At 39.3% G+C, this 15,806-nt stretch overlaps 3 protein-coding genes and 3 non-coding genes across 16 annotated transcripts in view; 5 read left to right on the forward strand and 1 right to left on the reverse strand.

The window, feature by feature from the left end:
- Positions 1 to 88: 88 nt before the first annotated feature.
- On the forward strand, positions 89 to 1,530 carry zgc:153284 (uncharacterized protein LOC751696 homolog). The gene is made up of 3 exons (XM_044049789.1): positions 89 to 286; positions 435 to 602; positions 1,348 to 1,530. The coding sequence occupies exons 1-3, from the start codon at positions 242 to 244 to the stop codon at positions 1,408 to 1,410; spliced, it is 276 nt and encodes a 91-aa protein (XP_043905724.1). The 5' UTR covers positions 89 to 241; the 3' UTR covers positions 1,411 to 1,530.
- Positions 1,531 to 2,467: 937 nt separating this feature from the next.
- Positions 2,468 to 5,697, forward strand: rps12 (ribosomal protein S12). The gene is made up of 6 exons (XM_044049900.1): positions 2,468 to 2,533; positions 2,658 to 2,704; positions 3,939 to 4,055; positions 4,257 to 4,359; positions 4,650 to 4,751; positions 5,611 to 5,697. The coding sequence occupies exons 2-6, from the start codon at positions 2,691 to 2,693 to the stop codon at positions 5,671 to 5,673; spliced, it is 399 nt and encodes a 132-aa protein (XP_043905835.1). The 5' UTR covers positions 2,468 to 2,533; positions 2,658 to 2,690; the 3' UTR covers positions 5,674 to 5,697.
- LOC122784628 lies at positions 3,774 to 3,850 on the forward strand. Its single transcript, XR_006362200.1, has one exon. It is a non-coding gene; the product is annotated as a small nucleolar RNA SNORD101 (small nucleolar RNA).
- On the forward strand, positions 4,103 to 4,185 carry LOC122784632. The gene has a single exon (XR_006362204.1). It is a non-coding gene; the product is annotated as a small nucleolar RNA SNORD100 (small nucleolar RNA).
- Positions 4,470 to 4,552, forward strand: LOC122784631. The gene has a single exon (XR_006362203.1). It is a non-coding gene; the product is annotated as a small nucleolar RNA SNORD100 (small nucleolar RNA).
- A 584-nt stretch (positions 5,698 to 6,281) lies between the features above and the next one.
- The window catches only part of eya4 (EYA transcriptional coactivator and phosphatase 4), a 42,312-nt gene continuing 32,787 nt past the window's right edge, over positions 6,282 to 15,806 (reverse strand). For 5 of the 11 annotated variants that reach the window (XM_044049061.1, XM_044049064.1, XM_044049062.1 and 2 more), the window contains 7 exons: positions 13,586 to 13,675; positions 13,279 to 13,337; positions 12,852 to 13,012; positions 11,251 to 11,365; positions 11,016 to 11,137; positions 7,948 to 8,228; positions 6,282 to 7,170 (listed from right to left, as the gene is read on the reverse strand). In XM_044049061.1, coding sequence (XP_043904996.1) covers positions 7,090 to 7,170; positions 7,948 to 8,228; positions 11,016 to 11,137; positions 11,251 to 11,365; positions 12,852 to 13,012; positions 13,279 to 13,337; positions 13,586 to 13,675 — 909 coding nt within the window. In that variant the 3' untranslated portion in view covers positions 6,282 to 7,089. Of the gene's footprint in view, positions 7,171 to 7,947; positions 8,229 to 11,015; positions 11,138 to 11,250; positions 11,366 to 12,851; positions 13,013 to 13,278; positions 13,338 to 13,585; positions 13,676 to 15,806 lie in introns of those variants that run through there. The other 6 variants (XM_044049069.1, XM_044049071.1, XM_044049065.1 and 3 more) reach the window with 3 other exon arrangements.

Here is a 15,806-nt window from a genome sequence, read left to right on the forward strand (position 1 = left end):
TACTTTTCTCTCAGTGTTTTAGTACTTTCACAATTGTTGCAGACAAGCTACAGCTGGAATGAAAAGTGGGTGTGCCCATGCAGGTAAACTCTGTCCAAACCTGTTCACCGCGTCTGCTGTTGCAGCAAAACAGCGGCACATTCCTATAAGATACCAGAACACTCTCTGTCTGTCTTCACTGCTTTCTGTCCTTCTCTCAATCTGTGTCGCTTGTTTACTTGTGTGTACGCCAAGAGCAGCTATGCCACTCATAGTGTTTTATACCAGCGTGAGCGCTTCCAGGGAGGTACAGTAACTTCCGTCATTCTTTCATTTGTTGGCATTTTGTTTATTACACTGCACCTTAGCCTTTATGGACACTTGGGCAAATGTCACCGTGAGATAGATTACGCTTCGTTGGGATTTAATACTGACTGTAAAATTGTGTCTTCCAGATTAAGGCAAACCAGGACAGAATCACAAATGTCCTGGATTCCAAAAACATCCCTTATACAATTGTGGACATTTCTCAGAATGCTGAGAAAAAGGACTTAATGAGGAAGATATCTGGGAACCCAACTGCACTGGCACCTCAAATATGCAACGAGGATGTCTACTGTGGTGTAAGTCTTGCGCAATAATCTGTAAATGTAGTGATAAAATGTTCAAACCATGTACAACCTTCACAAAACTAATTCAGAGTGAATCATTAACACGCTCTCTGCATTGCTTACAAAAAACCCTGTAGTAGTCTAGGGCGTAGACGTGAGGATTAAATAAATATTGACTGAAATTATCCCACAGGCTTGGTCTGATTAAAGATTTGATCCTGATGATGATGAGGTACATAGACCTGCTTTTAACCCCTCATAAACACTATTTTAGACATGCCAGCTAGGTAACTTGGTTCATACTGAAATGGATTTAAACTTAAAATAAACCAGTAAAACATCTTAATCGAATCTGAGACTTTTAGCTCCACCTGCAGGTTGACTTTTCTTGTTTTACATAAAACATCTCGACAGGTAATAGACAGACAGTCATCAACATTCCCAAATTACTTATACCAACAAAGTTCATCACCAAATAGCTGCACCTGCTGCAGATTCTGAAAACAAATATATGCAAACATTCTAAAATGCAAAGCAAATCTAGAGGCAAACATAAGCTGCATAACAAGTCATTGTTATGTCACAGAGCCGGTGTTATAAATGACATTGTAGCTGCCTGGTTTATTCTCTGCCTCAAAATATGAGGTGTTGAAGATAGTTTGGCATCATTGTGTAACATCTGCACAAGGCATCTTAAGTAAATATCTGGATAATAAGATAATAACTGTTTGTAATATCCACTCTTTCTGTCTTTCAGGACTGTGCTGCATTTGACAAGGCAGTTGAGGATGAAAATTTGAAAGAGTTTCTCAAAATATAGAAGGAATGGTGACCATGTATGAGACACTCAACCATACAAACAACAAGTGTGTGTCCTATAAAGTTGTATTCATGTTTTTATTTTCTTTGTTTGATTTTATAAAGACATTTTGATGAAAAATCAGAAATGAGTGTCTTGTTTTTCTTAGTTCGGCAATAACCTACAGTGTGTGTAAGAAAAAGCTAAGCATAATACATAATTAAAAACAACATGAGTCAGAGATACATTGTTCTGGCTTTTCCAGTTTGTGGAAGACGTCTAAACTGCACTAATGAAACATACACAAGAGGACCTGGTAGTTTTACATTACTGTTCATGTACCCATAAGAATATGCATGCTATCAAGTGTTGAAATCTCAAATACATTTTAGAAATATGCAATAGTATTTATTTGTACAGTATATGAGTATATAGTATATGTATACCTTTGAAGAAGTCACATGTGTTAATCCCCTATTTTCTGTATCCAGAGGCAATACCAGATATTCTCTGAAAATCTACCCTGCCTCTAGATTAGGGGTCTCTAACTCAAATAATCTGGGGGCCATTAAGAGTCTAATTTGGTCGGTAGAGGGCCAGTTAAATTAAAAAACAGTCCAACGTTTTGAGAAAAATATATCAAATTATGATATTTATGATGATATTGCAAATAATTTCAAATTAAAAGAGTATTAACAAAGAAAAACATATAGTCACAGAGTTAGTGGCGGGTCACATGAAGTGGACCACAGGCTGTGAGTTTGAGACCTCTGCTCTAGATGGAGAAATTGGAGAAATGTATGGTTTGTTGTTCACAATAATAATTGCAGAAACATAAAGTGTCACAACCCCATGGCCATTATAGCCAGGCTAAACTTTTATTTATAGAAATGAAAGGGAAACGGGGCTATACATTAACTTCTGATTAACACAATAAGACAGTTGTTAACACTTTTTTTTATGTGTTGCTCAATGAGAGTTTATATGGCTGTATGTCTTTGACACTTGAAGGAATGCATTAACGGTATAGGAAAACAAAGGCTGCTTCAGGCAACACGTCGAACACCACTGGGGCCTGGCGGTATTAAATCGATGTCGCGCTCTTATGACGTCCTCTTTACCCGCTGTCTGAGAGGAGGATCGGGTGCGTTTCTTCGATCACCGACACAATCTGCCAAATTAATCAAACATCTTACGTTTTAAAGTCGTTACAGTGTCATGTATGAAATGGACAATAACTCCCCTCTCGTATCTGTTCTTTATTGCAGAACTTTAAGTCCACCATCCATCCCAATTCTACAATGGCCGAGGAAGGGTGAGCGTGACGTTTATGACCACTATAACGTTTAAATGTGAAGTGCATTTTAAATTGTAATGCAACATTAACATAAATGAGTGTTTGTCGTGATGTTTTTGCGGAATCTGATGGTCGGTACCACGTTTATTTGCCGTTCCGCGAACTTGATCATACGTGAGCTAGTCGGTTAGCTTTGGTTAGCACCACGTTAAGAATAGTAGTGTACCAGGTCGCGTATTGTCAGGAGAAATTGTGAACAGGTGTTCCTAAACCTCAGGTCAAAAAACCCTTTGTATAATATATTTAAGTAATACGTTAAGGGATAATGTTGTAAGCATAGATGTGGAATGAAATAAATGTCATGGTTCCCATCTAACTGCTTTAGTATGCTCACAAGTTAAACCCTGAGTGAAACATCAACATGCTGAGAAATGCAAGCCATGCAGCGAGTAGAGAATTATGTTGGGTGTTATTGATTTCAGTAGTTTAAGTGTTCATACACACCTTTTGTTGTAAACATGATGCTTTCAGTCAAGTTTATTTTCAAGTGATCAATAAAAATCTGTCAGATAGCCCAGTGTGTAGGGTTGTGGGGTTTTGTATGAATTCTGTGAATGTGCTTGTCTTGCATTATAGAAGGCACCGATTAACTTCATGAGGTCACATAAATGACACCACATTGGCTACTTTAAACTGCAATTATTACTTCTCATCATACTTGACTTCAACTTAGTTATCCAATCATTACACAATATTTGGAAGTGCCCCAGCATTTAGGACCATGAAGAGCATGATTTTGAATGAACAGAAGTGTCTACAAGTTGATGAAACACAAACTTGGTTGTAGATATGGATATGCTATTTTATCAGAGTACCAACAATTTAACATGAATGGATACTTGATAATCTGTATGATTAAAAATGGCAGTATACTTGAATGTCTTAAGATTTTAAGTGTCAAGGAAATTGATTTTCTTAATTTTGTGTAGCAATACTACATTATTTACCCCAGTGATGGTGAAGGGTTAACTCTTCTGAGGTTTACAAATTGAGAATGTTAATGTTGCACTTTGCTGAGCTCCCTGCCACTTGAATGATGACTTACAAATCTTTTGTCGGATACCCCTTCACTCATAAATGAGTGAGATCTTTGTTCTGACATGCTGGAAGCTCTACTCCAATCATCTGTCATGTTTCTTTTTTCAAGAAGTTCAATATTAAACCTGAGATTTTGTTCCTTGCCGTTTGTTAGCATCGCTGCTGGAGGTGTGATGGATGTCAACACCGCTCTCCCCGAAGTGCTCAAGACCGCACTCATCCATGATGGCCTTGCCCGTGGTATTCGGGAGGCTGCTAAGGCTTTGGACAAGTACGTTTTACTACAACTTATTGGAATTAATCGATACTTGATGCAGATGAATCGCTGATGATATTTTGGCTCCCTCTACTGAATACCATGAGGAGATTGCCACTGTTACCCAATTTTTGTCTGAGATGTTACCTAGATTTCTCTCAAAAGTTTACATATGATGCAACACTATGCTTCAAGTTGAGGTGTGACTTTCTGCAGGCGCCAGGCCCATCTCTGTGTCCTTGCAGCCAACTGCGACGAGCCCATGTACGTCAAGCTGGTGGAGGCCCTCTGCGCCGAGCATCAGATCAACCTGATCAAGGTAAGAGTGTGCTTTAAAAAAAGTGTTGTCGGTCTTCATGTTTTTACAAGCATATATTGTATCAGTCTGTAAAGATGGTGAAATTAAAGGCAGCATGTTGTCAGTACTGTTGTATCGCTGATGATGATTTGGCTCCCTCTACTGAATACTGTGAGGAGATTGCCACTGTTACCCAATTTCTGTCTGAGATGTTAACAGGAGCCACACTGCTGCTTTTGAATATTGTTTTTGAACATGTTAATTAAGCGTATCTATGCGTAACATACCCATGTTGCTTAACCGAATTACAGGTTGATGACAACAAGAAGCTCGGTGAGTGGGTTGGTCTATGCAAGATCGACCGTGAAGGCAAACCCCGCAAAGTTGTCGGCTGCAGCTGCGTCGTAGTAAAGGTAAATTAAGCTTTTTATGGTTTCTGTGACATCTGGCTTAGCCAAAACTAAAATCCCCTATATTAAATGTAATGTTTAGGAAAGTTGATGCAACTGTAAACTTGGTTAAATTGACTGCTATTGAACAGAAATATTAGGGCTGCCAGTCGAGTGCAGGTGCTGTGCCTCATGCCATGCAGCTGCTGGTAACAACTACTACTGGCTAGATAACTGCCAGGGTACGAGCCCCTCCATCTACCTGTGGTGTTTGGGGTCCCGAAGAATGGCTACATATCATTTTCATATATTAGAATTTGCAATAATTGTTCAATTCAACCTGTAATTAATCAACATTGTTTTCCTAAAGTAGCACATTGGGGGCACTTTCTGGGCCCATTTTGTTTTCACAACAGTGTTTTAGGGCTTGGGGATAAATCCTACATTACAGAACATTTGCAGATACTCAAACTCTTTCACGACCCCTAAATCCGCATAATGTGTAAAACTGGAAAGGCAAAGCTGTATTTAAGTCATCTTTATTAATACAGCTGTGAGTGTTTGATAGTCAAATTTATGCATAAGACGTGAGTTAAATTTGAATAGGGTTTAATAGTAAACCATAAAAACATGCTGCTTTATACTGAGATGATGCGCTGCAAGTTTGAGTTAACATATGGGGACAATTGTGAGGATGGATAGTTAAAGAGGATAAACGGTGTTTATAGAGTGAACTCGTTCTGTTTTTAATTCAGAGCTAAGCTTGACCAATTGAGTCGGAATAGATGCTATATCCGATTTTAGACTGATGTCTAATCAACAAACTGTTGAATAATCAGACCAAAGTGTGGTCTTTGTTGAAACATTCTTTTTCTGCCCACAGGACTATGGCAAGGAGTCTCAAGCCAAGGATGTCATCGAGGAATATTTCAAATCCAAGAAATGAGGTGTCAATAAAACTTAAAAGTGATGCTGCTGTCTCAGTCCATTTTGTCCTATTAAACTGACAAGGTTTGAGTCAAACTACAGCAAGTGTTTGACATAAAAATCTCGTGAAATTGTATTAGTGATGCACAGCACCTAATGTCCGTTTGGGAGGTCTAATTTAAGTATATTATAATAATTAAACATAATGTAAATTGTAATTGAATCACCAAACTTTGCTCAGTATGTTAACACTACAATCAGAAAATTACAACTGTACTTTAAAATTGTACAAAATACTTTGAGTCAGACCAACTCACTCAGATAATGCAATTGGGGGTTGAGCTACCACTGCATGTATACCTACAGACCCAATGCAACCCATATGCAACTATTCCCAACCCTGGCTAATACCTGGAAATAATGGAGCAGTGTTGACAAAAGCATGGTGAATTTCAGGGATAGACCCTTAATGCCCTCTGCTGAAAGAATTGAGTATATTTTTCCCCCAAGTTGATGGATGGTAGGTAAACTTAGTGACACTGGACGCAAATGACTAACTGCCCAGTAGATTGATTTGTAATTTAAACAGAACTCCAGCCAGTTTGACAAAAAAGACGAGTCAAGTCATTTGGATAACTTTTCTCCTTTATATCTACATACATAGACATTTTTGAATAAAGAAAAAGACATTCAAACACATTAAGGCACAACACATCATTACGCACATCCTCAGTTTCTCAAAAGGGAAAAAATACAAAAATCCAGAGGAGGAAAAAAAAAACAAGACCCCAAAACATTTCCCCATTAAAAGCATTCACCACTGCCCTTTTAAGTTTAATGTTAATAATTTACATAAGTTTGCGGACACTGACTGCATTGTTGTGTTGTGATTATACCACCAGGAAGAAAACACTAAAAGCAGCTGTTATTCTTCCACATGTGACGCTTTCATTAAAATCCCCTCATTGTTTGAGGATTGTTAACCCCAGGTGACCCATAACAGTCCTGACACTAGTCTGGGTGCTTTAGAACAAACAAAACTGCTTCCCAGATCAAGGCAGGTCTTCAGTCTGTGCAGGGTTTCAGTCATCTGCTGCTGCATGGACAGAAGACAGGGGGGGGGGTTTCACAGAGGTCCGTCCCCAACATCAGGACCAGGAAGGCAGAGCAGGGCTGCTTTGTATAGTGAAGTCATTTAATCCTGCTGTCCTTTCATTACCTCCTTTCATCTCTCCTTTGCTTCTTAAGACCGTTCAGAGTTTGTAAATCCAGATGTTCAAAAAAAGACAAAAGGGAAAAAAAAAAAATCACAAAAACAGTTGCAGTGTATTGTTTGTTCTTAAATAGTTACAAAAGTAGGGGGGGAGGGGGCTGCCTGGCTGACCATGTCCACGGTATCATGAAACATTGCTTGAGTCCACATTTCTTATAATAGCTACAGGTACTCAAACTCCAGTGCTTGGTGTAGTGCCAGCAGGTCAGAGTGACTGGATATCCTCCAGAAAGGCATGTTGTGCTGTAGAGTGGGAACACACGTCATTAAAACCAGTGGAAATAATCAGTATAATGTTAAATACACACCGCCACCCTCATGTCATGCTGGCTACACTACTGTAGCTTGTAGCTGCTTTGCAAAAGCACTGCACAGAAAACCCATGCAATCCTAGGGTGTAAAGGAATAGCTCAGCTTTTTTTTTTTTTTTTTGCGAAATGTGATCATTCAAAAAAAATGAATAAGCTCATTTCTGTAAATGTTGAGTTACTTCTTTGACAAACCCAGCACCAAACGTGATGAATGAAACCCAAAGATGAAGAAATGCAATATTTGTTTCACAGAAAAGCACTACTTGAAATGTGTGTTTCCTTTAATATACCCACTTTACTTGACATTACCTCCAACATCAGAGAAAGAAACACAACTCCACACACTTGGATAACAACCAGCACTAATGCTCTAAACACATGAGATTGCTCAAAGCTCATCGCTGTGTACATTTAAGCTGCTGTTTATTTTATTTTTTTTTTTTGGTATCGAATGTGATGACAGTTGAACAGAAATGAATAGATTTTGTCTCAATTTCACTCATCGGCAGCTTCAGGTGCAAAATGTACAATTTTAGCCAAGTTTCAATCTCAGATTTTCACTTGAACACTTGAAATCAAAAGTAAAAAAGAAGAAAAGGGTAAATTGACCAACACAAAACCGCAAGAGCAAAGAAAGGCAGGCTTCATCCAATCAGAGCTCTCACTGAGTGGAGTAGGCGGGGTCACGGTGAGGCTGTGGGTCCATTACCTTTTTGGCCGCCTGCTCCTCTTCCACACCGTCCCCAATTACAACATACACTACTTTCCTGCCAAACCTTTGCATTATGCGTTCAAAGCAACTCTCTTTTCCTGCAAAAAACAAATAAACAAGGGGAGGAAGGAGGGTCACATGGTCAGAGGGGTCAAAGTTCAGGAGTTGTTTGTTTACCTGGCTGGCTGCATGCTCTTCATCCTTCCCATCGCCAATCACAACATATGTAATGTTAGTGCCAAAGCGGGAGACTATACGCTCAAAACAGCTCTCTTTGCCTGGAGACAAACAAATGGCTTTCACAGATTTTTCTTTGTTGTTGAGATGGAAATGAAACAGGAAGTGGCAGAGCTGTGTGCATCACATAAAAAACACATCACTGATTGCTCCTGACACACCCGCGTGGCACATCCCGAGTTGTTTTTCGGCACAGACAAATATTAGCAGCCTTGTTGCCGCGACAACTGGAAGAGACGACCAGTTTGTGCATATCAGATGTCCCTTTCCATATTGACCTTTAATCTTTTTCCTGTACATAATAGTACTGTGTAAGAGTCTTAGGCCACCACAACCTTTGTTGTTTTTGCCAGTCTTTACAAAGTACCTTAAAGGGATACTTGAGTAAAAGTACAAGTATCTTCACCAGAAAATGACTTTGGTAGGAGAAGAAGTCACTTTTTTAATAATATTAAAAGTCTATGTATATGACATTTACTGAACTTAAGTATGAAAAGTCATTTTCTGATATGAAATGTACTTAAGTTTTAGAAGTAAAAGTATTAAAAAAAAAGTAATGATTGAGTCATGGTGACTCAGTCGTAGGGCGAGTTATCCGTCAACTGGAAGGTTGTGGGTTCAATTCCTGGCTCTGCTAGTCAATATGTGTTGTTGAGCAAGACACTTAACCCATGTTGCAGCATGTGAATGGCAAAACTGTAGTGTAAAGCCGCTCATCAAGACTAGAAAAACTAGTATACAGATATTTGACCGTTTTATTTGCTAGTAACGAGTAACAAAGATAGTTAGAGGAAATGTAGTGGAGTAAAAGTTGCTAGAAATGTAAATAACAAAGTAAAGTACAGATATGTGAATTTTGTACAAAACTACATTAAAAAATGAGTTGTAATGTTACATTACAACACTGGTTTTAGCAATGTTTTAATTACTTCCATATTTTCTTATTTTCTCTCATTTTCTTATGAGTTTTATTACAATACAACCAGAAAACACAGGAAAGGAGTTCATGAAAAAAAGATTTTCATAAATGATCTTATGTTATTATACCAGGCGTCTTTAGACATTAGTCTTGTCTTTCTTTCTCTGTCCAGGTGATCCCATACTGCCTCCAAAACAAACATTAAGACCTGGACTCTGTGAGGGCCAGTCCATCACTGTCCCGACTGTCAGTGATTTATCAGCTGGTTTCACTGCATTAACAGTGTGCCTGGGATCATTGTCATGCTGAAAAATAAAACCATTCCCAATCAGGCGCTTTTTCCAGAGGGAATGGCAGGAATGTCCAAATAACAGCTTGAATGCCATATCTTTGGTATCCTTTTGACACTGGTGCAAAGTTATGATCCGTGTGTTTGTCAGTGCTGTGATTTTTGGCATTTTGAATGATAGGATGTGATTTAAAGTAGCAACGTATCAAGTTTCTTGAATAAATCTGGTGTCATAGACGTTTTGAAATAGTAGGACAAATGCAGATGTTACCTATAACATTAATTAGGGTTCCAGAAATGGAGAAATAATTATGTATGGTCAATATAGAATTGCTAAAACAACACACAGCGCTGTATGTACACGATGTCCAATGCAGATATAAAGTAAGTTCATATGCAAAGTAACACGCCCAGGAGTGTGAGGTATGTGGCATCTGACCTGCACTTATTTTCTAGGGTAATCTTCCAAGTTGTTGTCATGGCTACCACACTGCTATGTCTATTTGAATCAAGGCACTGTAAGGTTGAATTGGGTGTAACATAAGCACATAAACACACGCGCACGCACACACACACACACACACTTGGCCCGAGTCTTCTGTCCTGAATGTTTTGGCTCCGCATCGCCCCCTTAATCCAAGTTGTTTTGTTTCCTGTGTTCACATTGATGCACACAGTTGAGTAAAATTTAATGTTGGCCACAGCTGCAGAACTTTGGCGTAACCGTCTGAGGTTCGGGCTAATAGGAGTGCATTCAGAATGTGGGCGTCCGGCCTTGAGGATCCCACGAGTGTCCGAGCTGTTCAAGGCCGGTTCAGGATCACACGAGGTGAGCGTGGATAAAATATTTATGTTTCAGTGCGAGTGGGAAGAATTAAGTCCGATATTAAATGAGACATATTCAGTCAAAACAACCTTAACCCTTTAAGTGCTCACTTGAAATGTCTACAGCCAGAGTATTATACCATTATCAGAAATGTGCAGTGTTGTTCAGAAGCCTTTTTTCCCTTTCATAAAATAAAATATGTATCCTCAAGAGGCCTTTTGTTGGCAGACCCTTAATAAATCACTTTACACTAGAAACGCCGTTTTCTTTAAGTTACACAGTTTGAACCGTGGCAAAAGGATAATTCGTTTCCAGCTCTGAAAGTTACATTTACATAGCAGTTACTGTGGCCATGTGTTTATTGATCAAATAAACTTATAAATTACACATACGTATGTATATATATATATATATATATATATATATATATATATAATATACATACATATATGCATATATATATATATGTATATACACACATACATATATATATGTATATATATATATATATATATATATATATATATATATATATATATATATATATATATATATATATATAGAACCAACCACAGAGTGAACCTGAGCCCAATTAAAACCATAAGGTTGCTATACTGACAGGAAACACGATACCAGAAACAATAGGGGTCGAATCATCAAAATAATGCAGAACCAACAAAGTACATGTGGCTTTTGAACCGTTGTCCTATACTGTTTAATTACCCTTCAACAATATTACATTATTGGTTTAAATGTATAGAATGTTTGTGTGGTTTTGTGTGTGCTTGTCTCACCTATTTTTGTTGCACTGTAAATATTCTCGATAGGGAAAACAGATCCCAGACTATATAAGAGAATTTTAGCCAGTGCAGGTATGAGCTGCGTTGTGGTCACCAGCACATTTACACAGTTACTCCTGTGGGACAGAGATGAGCAGAGGGAACGGAGAAGTGCAAGCATAGATGAGTAAAATGGATGACAGGAAAATCAATATTGTTGTAATTGTGACACTTGAGTTGAAATCGGCACCTGGAGCTGATGATGGATAAGGACTTGAGTGCGTGTGTGAGCCAGGAGTCAGTCAGAGCCTCGACCTCTGCTCTGAGCTGCAGCCAGGCGTCTCTCTTAGCAGGACCCAGCAGGCCTGAAACACAGCAAGGACTTCCTTAATCCTTAAGGCAATACAGGTCACACATGAGGGGACACAGGGTAAGACAGGTCAGGACATTGTCAACAATTATGTCCTGACGTGGAAGCCATAAGATAAGTCCACTCAGTTAAGACCAATTATTTTATTTAATTTCTAAAAAAGATAGTTTTCTTCACTCAAGTGCAAACAAAATACAAAAACTCATTTGGTCTCCATATCATGTTTAACGAAAAGTGTGAGAGTTGTGAGTTTACAAAACTCACTAAAACTACAATTGCTTACAATGTGGGACATAAGGTGAAGCAAGTTAAACATAACATTGGTTATGTAGTTAATTGGGTTAATCTAAGTCAGGGGTGCCCAATACGTCGTGTAGGTAGATCGTATGGCTTTGAAAAAAAAACAAGTTAACCTAACATCCATCCTCACGTCTGGAGTGGCGTACTGTTCACTGCGCATGCGCGGTCAACCGCGCCAGCTGCAAATCACTGGCGAGCTGATTAGCCGGTGGCTAAATTTATTAGCAACCCATGTTGAGGTTGATTCACTCGCATCAAAAATTGCAACGCTGTTTCACCTGAACTCATGGACAGTTCTGGAACTTACTCACAGAGGTAAAACATGAGGAGATGTGCTCCCTTCTTGACTGCATTATTCGGCTCCACTCATTTGGAAGTCTGCTTGAGGATGGCTACCATCAGCTACTGACCGGAAGTCATCAAAGTAAGTAAGGAAATGACCAAAAATACACTGTGAAATGAGTTGTATTATGATATACGGGTTCATGCAGTTATGCAAGGTACACCATAAGGTATACTCAGTATATGTATATGTGTATACATGTAAATGAATTGGTCATTTTAAAAGTAGCTCCCAAGCTGAAAAAGTGTGGGCACCCCTGATCTGATCTAAGTGGATCAAACCTCTAGTCTTTTATTGTTTTTGTTTTGTTTGTTTGTTTTTTTTTAAATGTTGCTTTTGTTTTTGCTCAGATTGAGCTCCTGAGGCTCCTGGCTCACAATGTGATGTGTCTCATGAGTATTATTTATTATTATTTATGTTCATGTGTGTCTTTAGTCTGTTGGCTATTTGACTTTTACCTAGCAGCCACACTAACTGCATCCAACCTCAGCAGTATTAATTAATATATATATATATATGTGTGTGTATATGTACACACACACACATTTTGCACTTCAGGCTAATTTCTTGTACACTGTTATATTTGTTTCAGGGGTGGTTGTTCATGTGTCCTAATACATTTTTATGACACACAATACTTGCATCTTGCACTTGGCAAATACTCCATGATTACAAAAAAACTAACACTAAAACTGATTAAAAACTAGAAAAAACACACTCTTTTGACTCTAAATTTTAAAACCAAAAAGTCAAAAACTAAAACAATGATAACTTTGCTCCATATCCCCCTCTAAATACCCATACTGTCCAGTGAACCCCCACCGTCTGACTGGCTTACCCCCCACATTGTTTTTGTATGTGCTATACAACTCTTTGACTCGTCGGTAGCGGAAGGCCAGTTTCCTCATCCAGTCGACCCCGCCGCGGACGCCCGTAGCCAGGCACAGGTTGGCGCTGGTTGCAGCTGCATGGAAGCCATCAGTTGCAAAACTGTAAGTACTGTCAATAATAATGATATGTTTTATTTGGAAAAATCTGCTCTGGTAGAACAAAAAGATCAAATGGTTATTTTTTTTTTTTTTATTGATTCTGTATTACAAGCACATCGTGTATGACATTACACAAATGGAGTTCACCACTGTCTTTCAAAGGTAGTGTTACATGCACACATTATTGCAATTTTAATGACATTATTAATGAAGTTACTGAATTTGAAAATAACTGAACGCCATCAGCTGTTTTATTGTGTAATGCAAAATTCTCACCTTAAGTCCTGGCCGTTGTCATCTGATGATACATCATCGATATGTACCTGATCACATTCCTGTTTACACACACAAACACAATAAAAAGGTGTAAAAGTATATTTATCCTGGAAGATAAACATGGTGAAGCACTTCCAGTTATATCATTTTTAACCACTAGAGAGCAGTAGTGGTATTTCGCTGACTGAGTGTGGTTTCAAAGAAACCTGTGCTTTGTGCAAACGACTGTGAAAGAAGAACTTGAAGAACGAAATCAAAATGTGTGCACGCGTGTGTATATTTTGTTGTATTGACATCTGCCTCTTACCTCCAGGTCATTGAAGAATAAGTGTGTGTCAGCCAAATTGAAGATCATCTCTTCCATCCTCAGACCCAGCGTTACTGCCATCGGCGGGTCCTTTTAAAAGGTACAAGATAACATTGTCATGACATTACCGTGACAACGATTTCTGCCGGCTCCTTTTACTTGCTTACAGACTTTTTCATTCCCTAATAAACCGAAAACTATTTTAAGGTTTTCCTACATCTTCCAGTTCCCCCCCCCCTTGAGTTGGTATGCTCCACTCATCATAGCAGATGCTGACAGACAGGTTGCACTTGTTGTGTCCCATCAACATTCCACATGCTTGGTAGGGGGTTGTGTTTGCGGGGGTGCAAGGAAGGGTGTCTCTCTTCATGTGTGTGTATTGCAGAGAGTAGTGGTGGGGGGGGGGGTGCTTTGAGTGTTATGTGGTATGTGCATGTATGTGTGTTTGGGGGGAATGCAGTCCATTTTGCCAGCCCTGGGGCTCAGCTGCAAAAACCATCATCTGTGATAGGTCAGCACGGGTCGACAGCTTGCCCCGCGATTCGCTGACACCGTCAGACGACCAGAATAGACAGAAACTAACAGGAAGGAGAGTGAAAGTGAGAGAGAGCGAGGCACACAGACGCAGCGAGAGAGAGAGGGAGAGAGAGTGATGGTCGGCATTCCAGAGTGCAAGAAAGTGAAAAATAACAAAATGATTGCTCCATAAAGTCAAAAAGCTCTGAGTTGCGTAAGGCTCTCCAAAAGTTAACAGCTGCTAATAATGACAGGAGCAATTGTGACTGTAGTTTGCCTCCTGCTTTTCTGTCAATCAGAGACAAGAGGCACTTAAGTCTCTCTCTCAGGTAATGATAACGCTGGCCGTTGGCCAAAGGAGACTTACAGACCTCCGCGTTTGTCAAAACACTCACAGCTGAAATGTGTTTGTTAACTCTGCACAGTTGAATTTGGCCGCGCTCGGGGCTCCAGAAAGGCTGAGGTGGCTTTCACTGTAATATTTTGCCAGACAAGTTAAATCAATCACAGAGAAATGCAAATATTACTTTGGTCTGGCAAGGTTTTTTCGGCTGAAACGATTCCCCTCTCCACCTCAGCCATTATCATCCAAACCCAGGAAACTCAACACTTCGTGATGAGGTGAACATTATCCCTGGTTGTAATAACGCTCATATTTTGTGTCTGGGTGAGAAAGATGTCTATATAGTGTATTCTTGAAAAGTGAAACATCACCTAGAAGAGACATGTCCTCAGATAGCTCCTTGTGGTTGCTATGCCAACAGTATAAACACTATTTTTGGAGAGGTGTGAACAGACACAGCTGCTACGATATTTCTTGAGGGCAGCAGCAAATGAGGTGAAAAAAGCTCTTATAAATATTTTAAGCCACATATTCTGACACGTATCGCGTTTCATATTAATTGTTGGTCAGCTTACATGAGTCGCATGTGGGTGAGAGATGAGACATTGAAAACATCTGATTTATAATTAGTTTACGAGTGAAGAGAAATGAACTACATGCGGTGGTCCCCACAACCCCTATCTATTAAATGTCTATAAAAGTCTGGCTCCAACTGGTGAATGTGTGTGTGCCAGCTTTTGTTTGCCTGCCAAAACAAGACGTGGAAGCGGATGCGAGGCCCCCGTGCAGGCAACAGGCCGGTGGCCATGCCCGGGCCCACAGGATACGGCATCACCCAATAAAAATCTTTAGCCTTGGCCATGCAGGATGATTCCACATCAGAGCCAAGGACTATTAAAGTAAAGGCGACTACAAACAGAGCTGATGTTATTTGACAAGGTGAGACTGAAAGATTTCACCGAGTAAGCTTGAAATAAACACCAGCATAGGTAAGACATTATCATGGTTCATGGTCTGGCCTGAATCAATTACTAATGGCTTATTAAACCATAATATTTTACTAAAGAAGTGATAGTGGTTATTGTGCTGTCATAATAATTCTGTACATTGCCATGTTATTAACGCACTAAACTAAACTATGCCTTTACTGCCGTCATTTTTACTAAATTTGACTCTTTAGGTCTAAAAAATGGGGTGGAAATTGTTTTATAAAGCCATTAATTATGTTGGCAGCTGCTTATATCTCAATCATCCTCCGGTTCACTTGCGAGGCAAACGGCAGCGGTGAGGCTTATTAGCTGTGAGCTCATGGTAAATGCTGCAGGCCAGCAAGATGACTATATCAGCAACATTATCATCTAC

Source organism: Solea senegalensis, linkage group LG17 (assembly GCF_019176455.1).
Source record: "Solea senegalensis isolate Sse05_10M linkage group LG17, IFAPA_SoseM_1, whole genome shotgun sequence".
NCBI classification, from domain to species: Eukaryota; Metazoa; Chordata; class Actinopteri; order Pleuronectiformes; family Soleidae; genus Solea; species Solea senegalensis.

Bases quoted from the DNA above. Each gene is read 5' to 3' on its own strand.
- rps12 (XM_044049900.1), top strand. The intron at 4,056-4,256 runs GTACGTTTTACT...GACTTTCTGCAG, and splicing joins GCTGCTAAGGCTTTGGACAA to GCGCCAGGCCCATCTCTGTG. The intron at 4,360-4,649 runs GTAAGAGTGTGC...ACCGAATTACAG, and splicing joins ATCAGATCAACCTGATCAAG to GTTGATGACAACAAGAAGCT.
- zgc:153284 (XM_044049789.1), top strand. From the start codon at position 242: ATGCCACTCATAGTGTTTTATACCAGCGTGAGCGCTTCCAGGGAG. The intron at 287-434 runs GTACAGTAACTT...TGTGTCTTCCAG, and splicing joins GCGTGAGCGCTTCCAGGGAG to ATTAAGGCAAACCAGGACAG. The intron at 603-1,347 runs GTAAGTCTTGCG...TCTGTCTTTCAG, and splicing joins ACGAGGATGTCTACTGTGGT to GACTGTGCTGCATTTGACAA.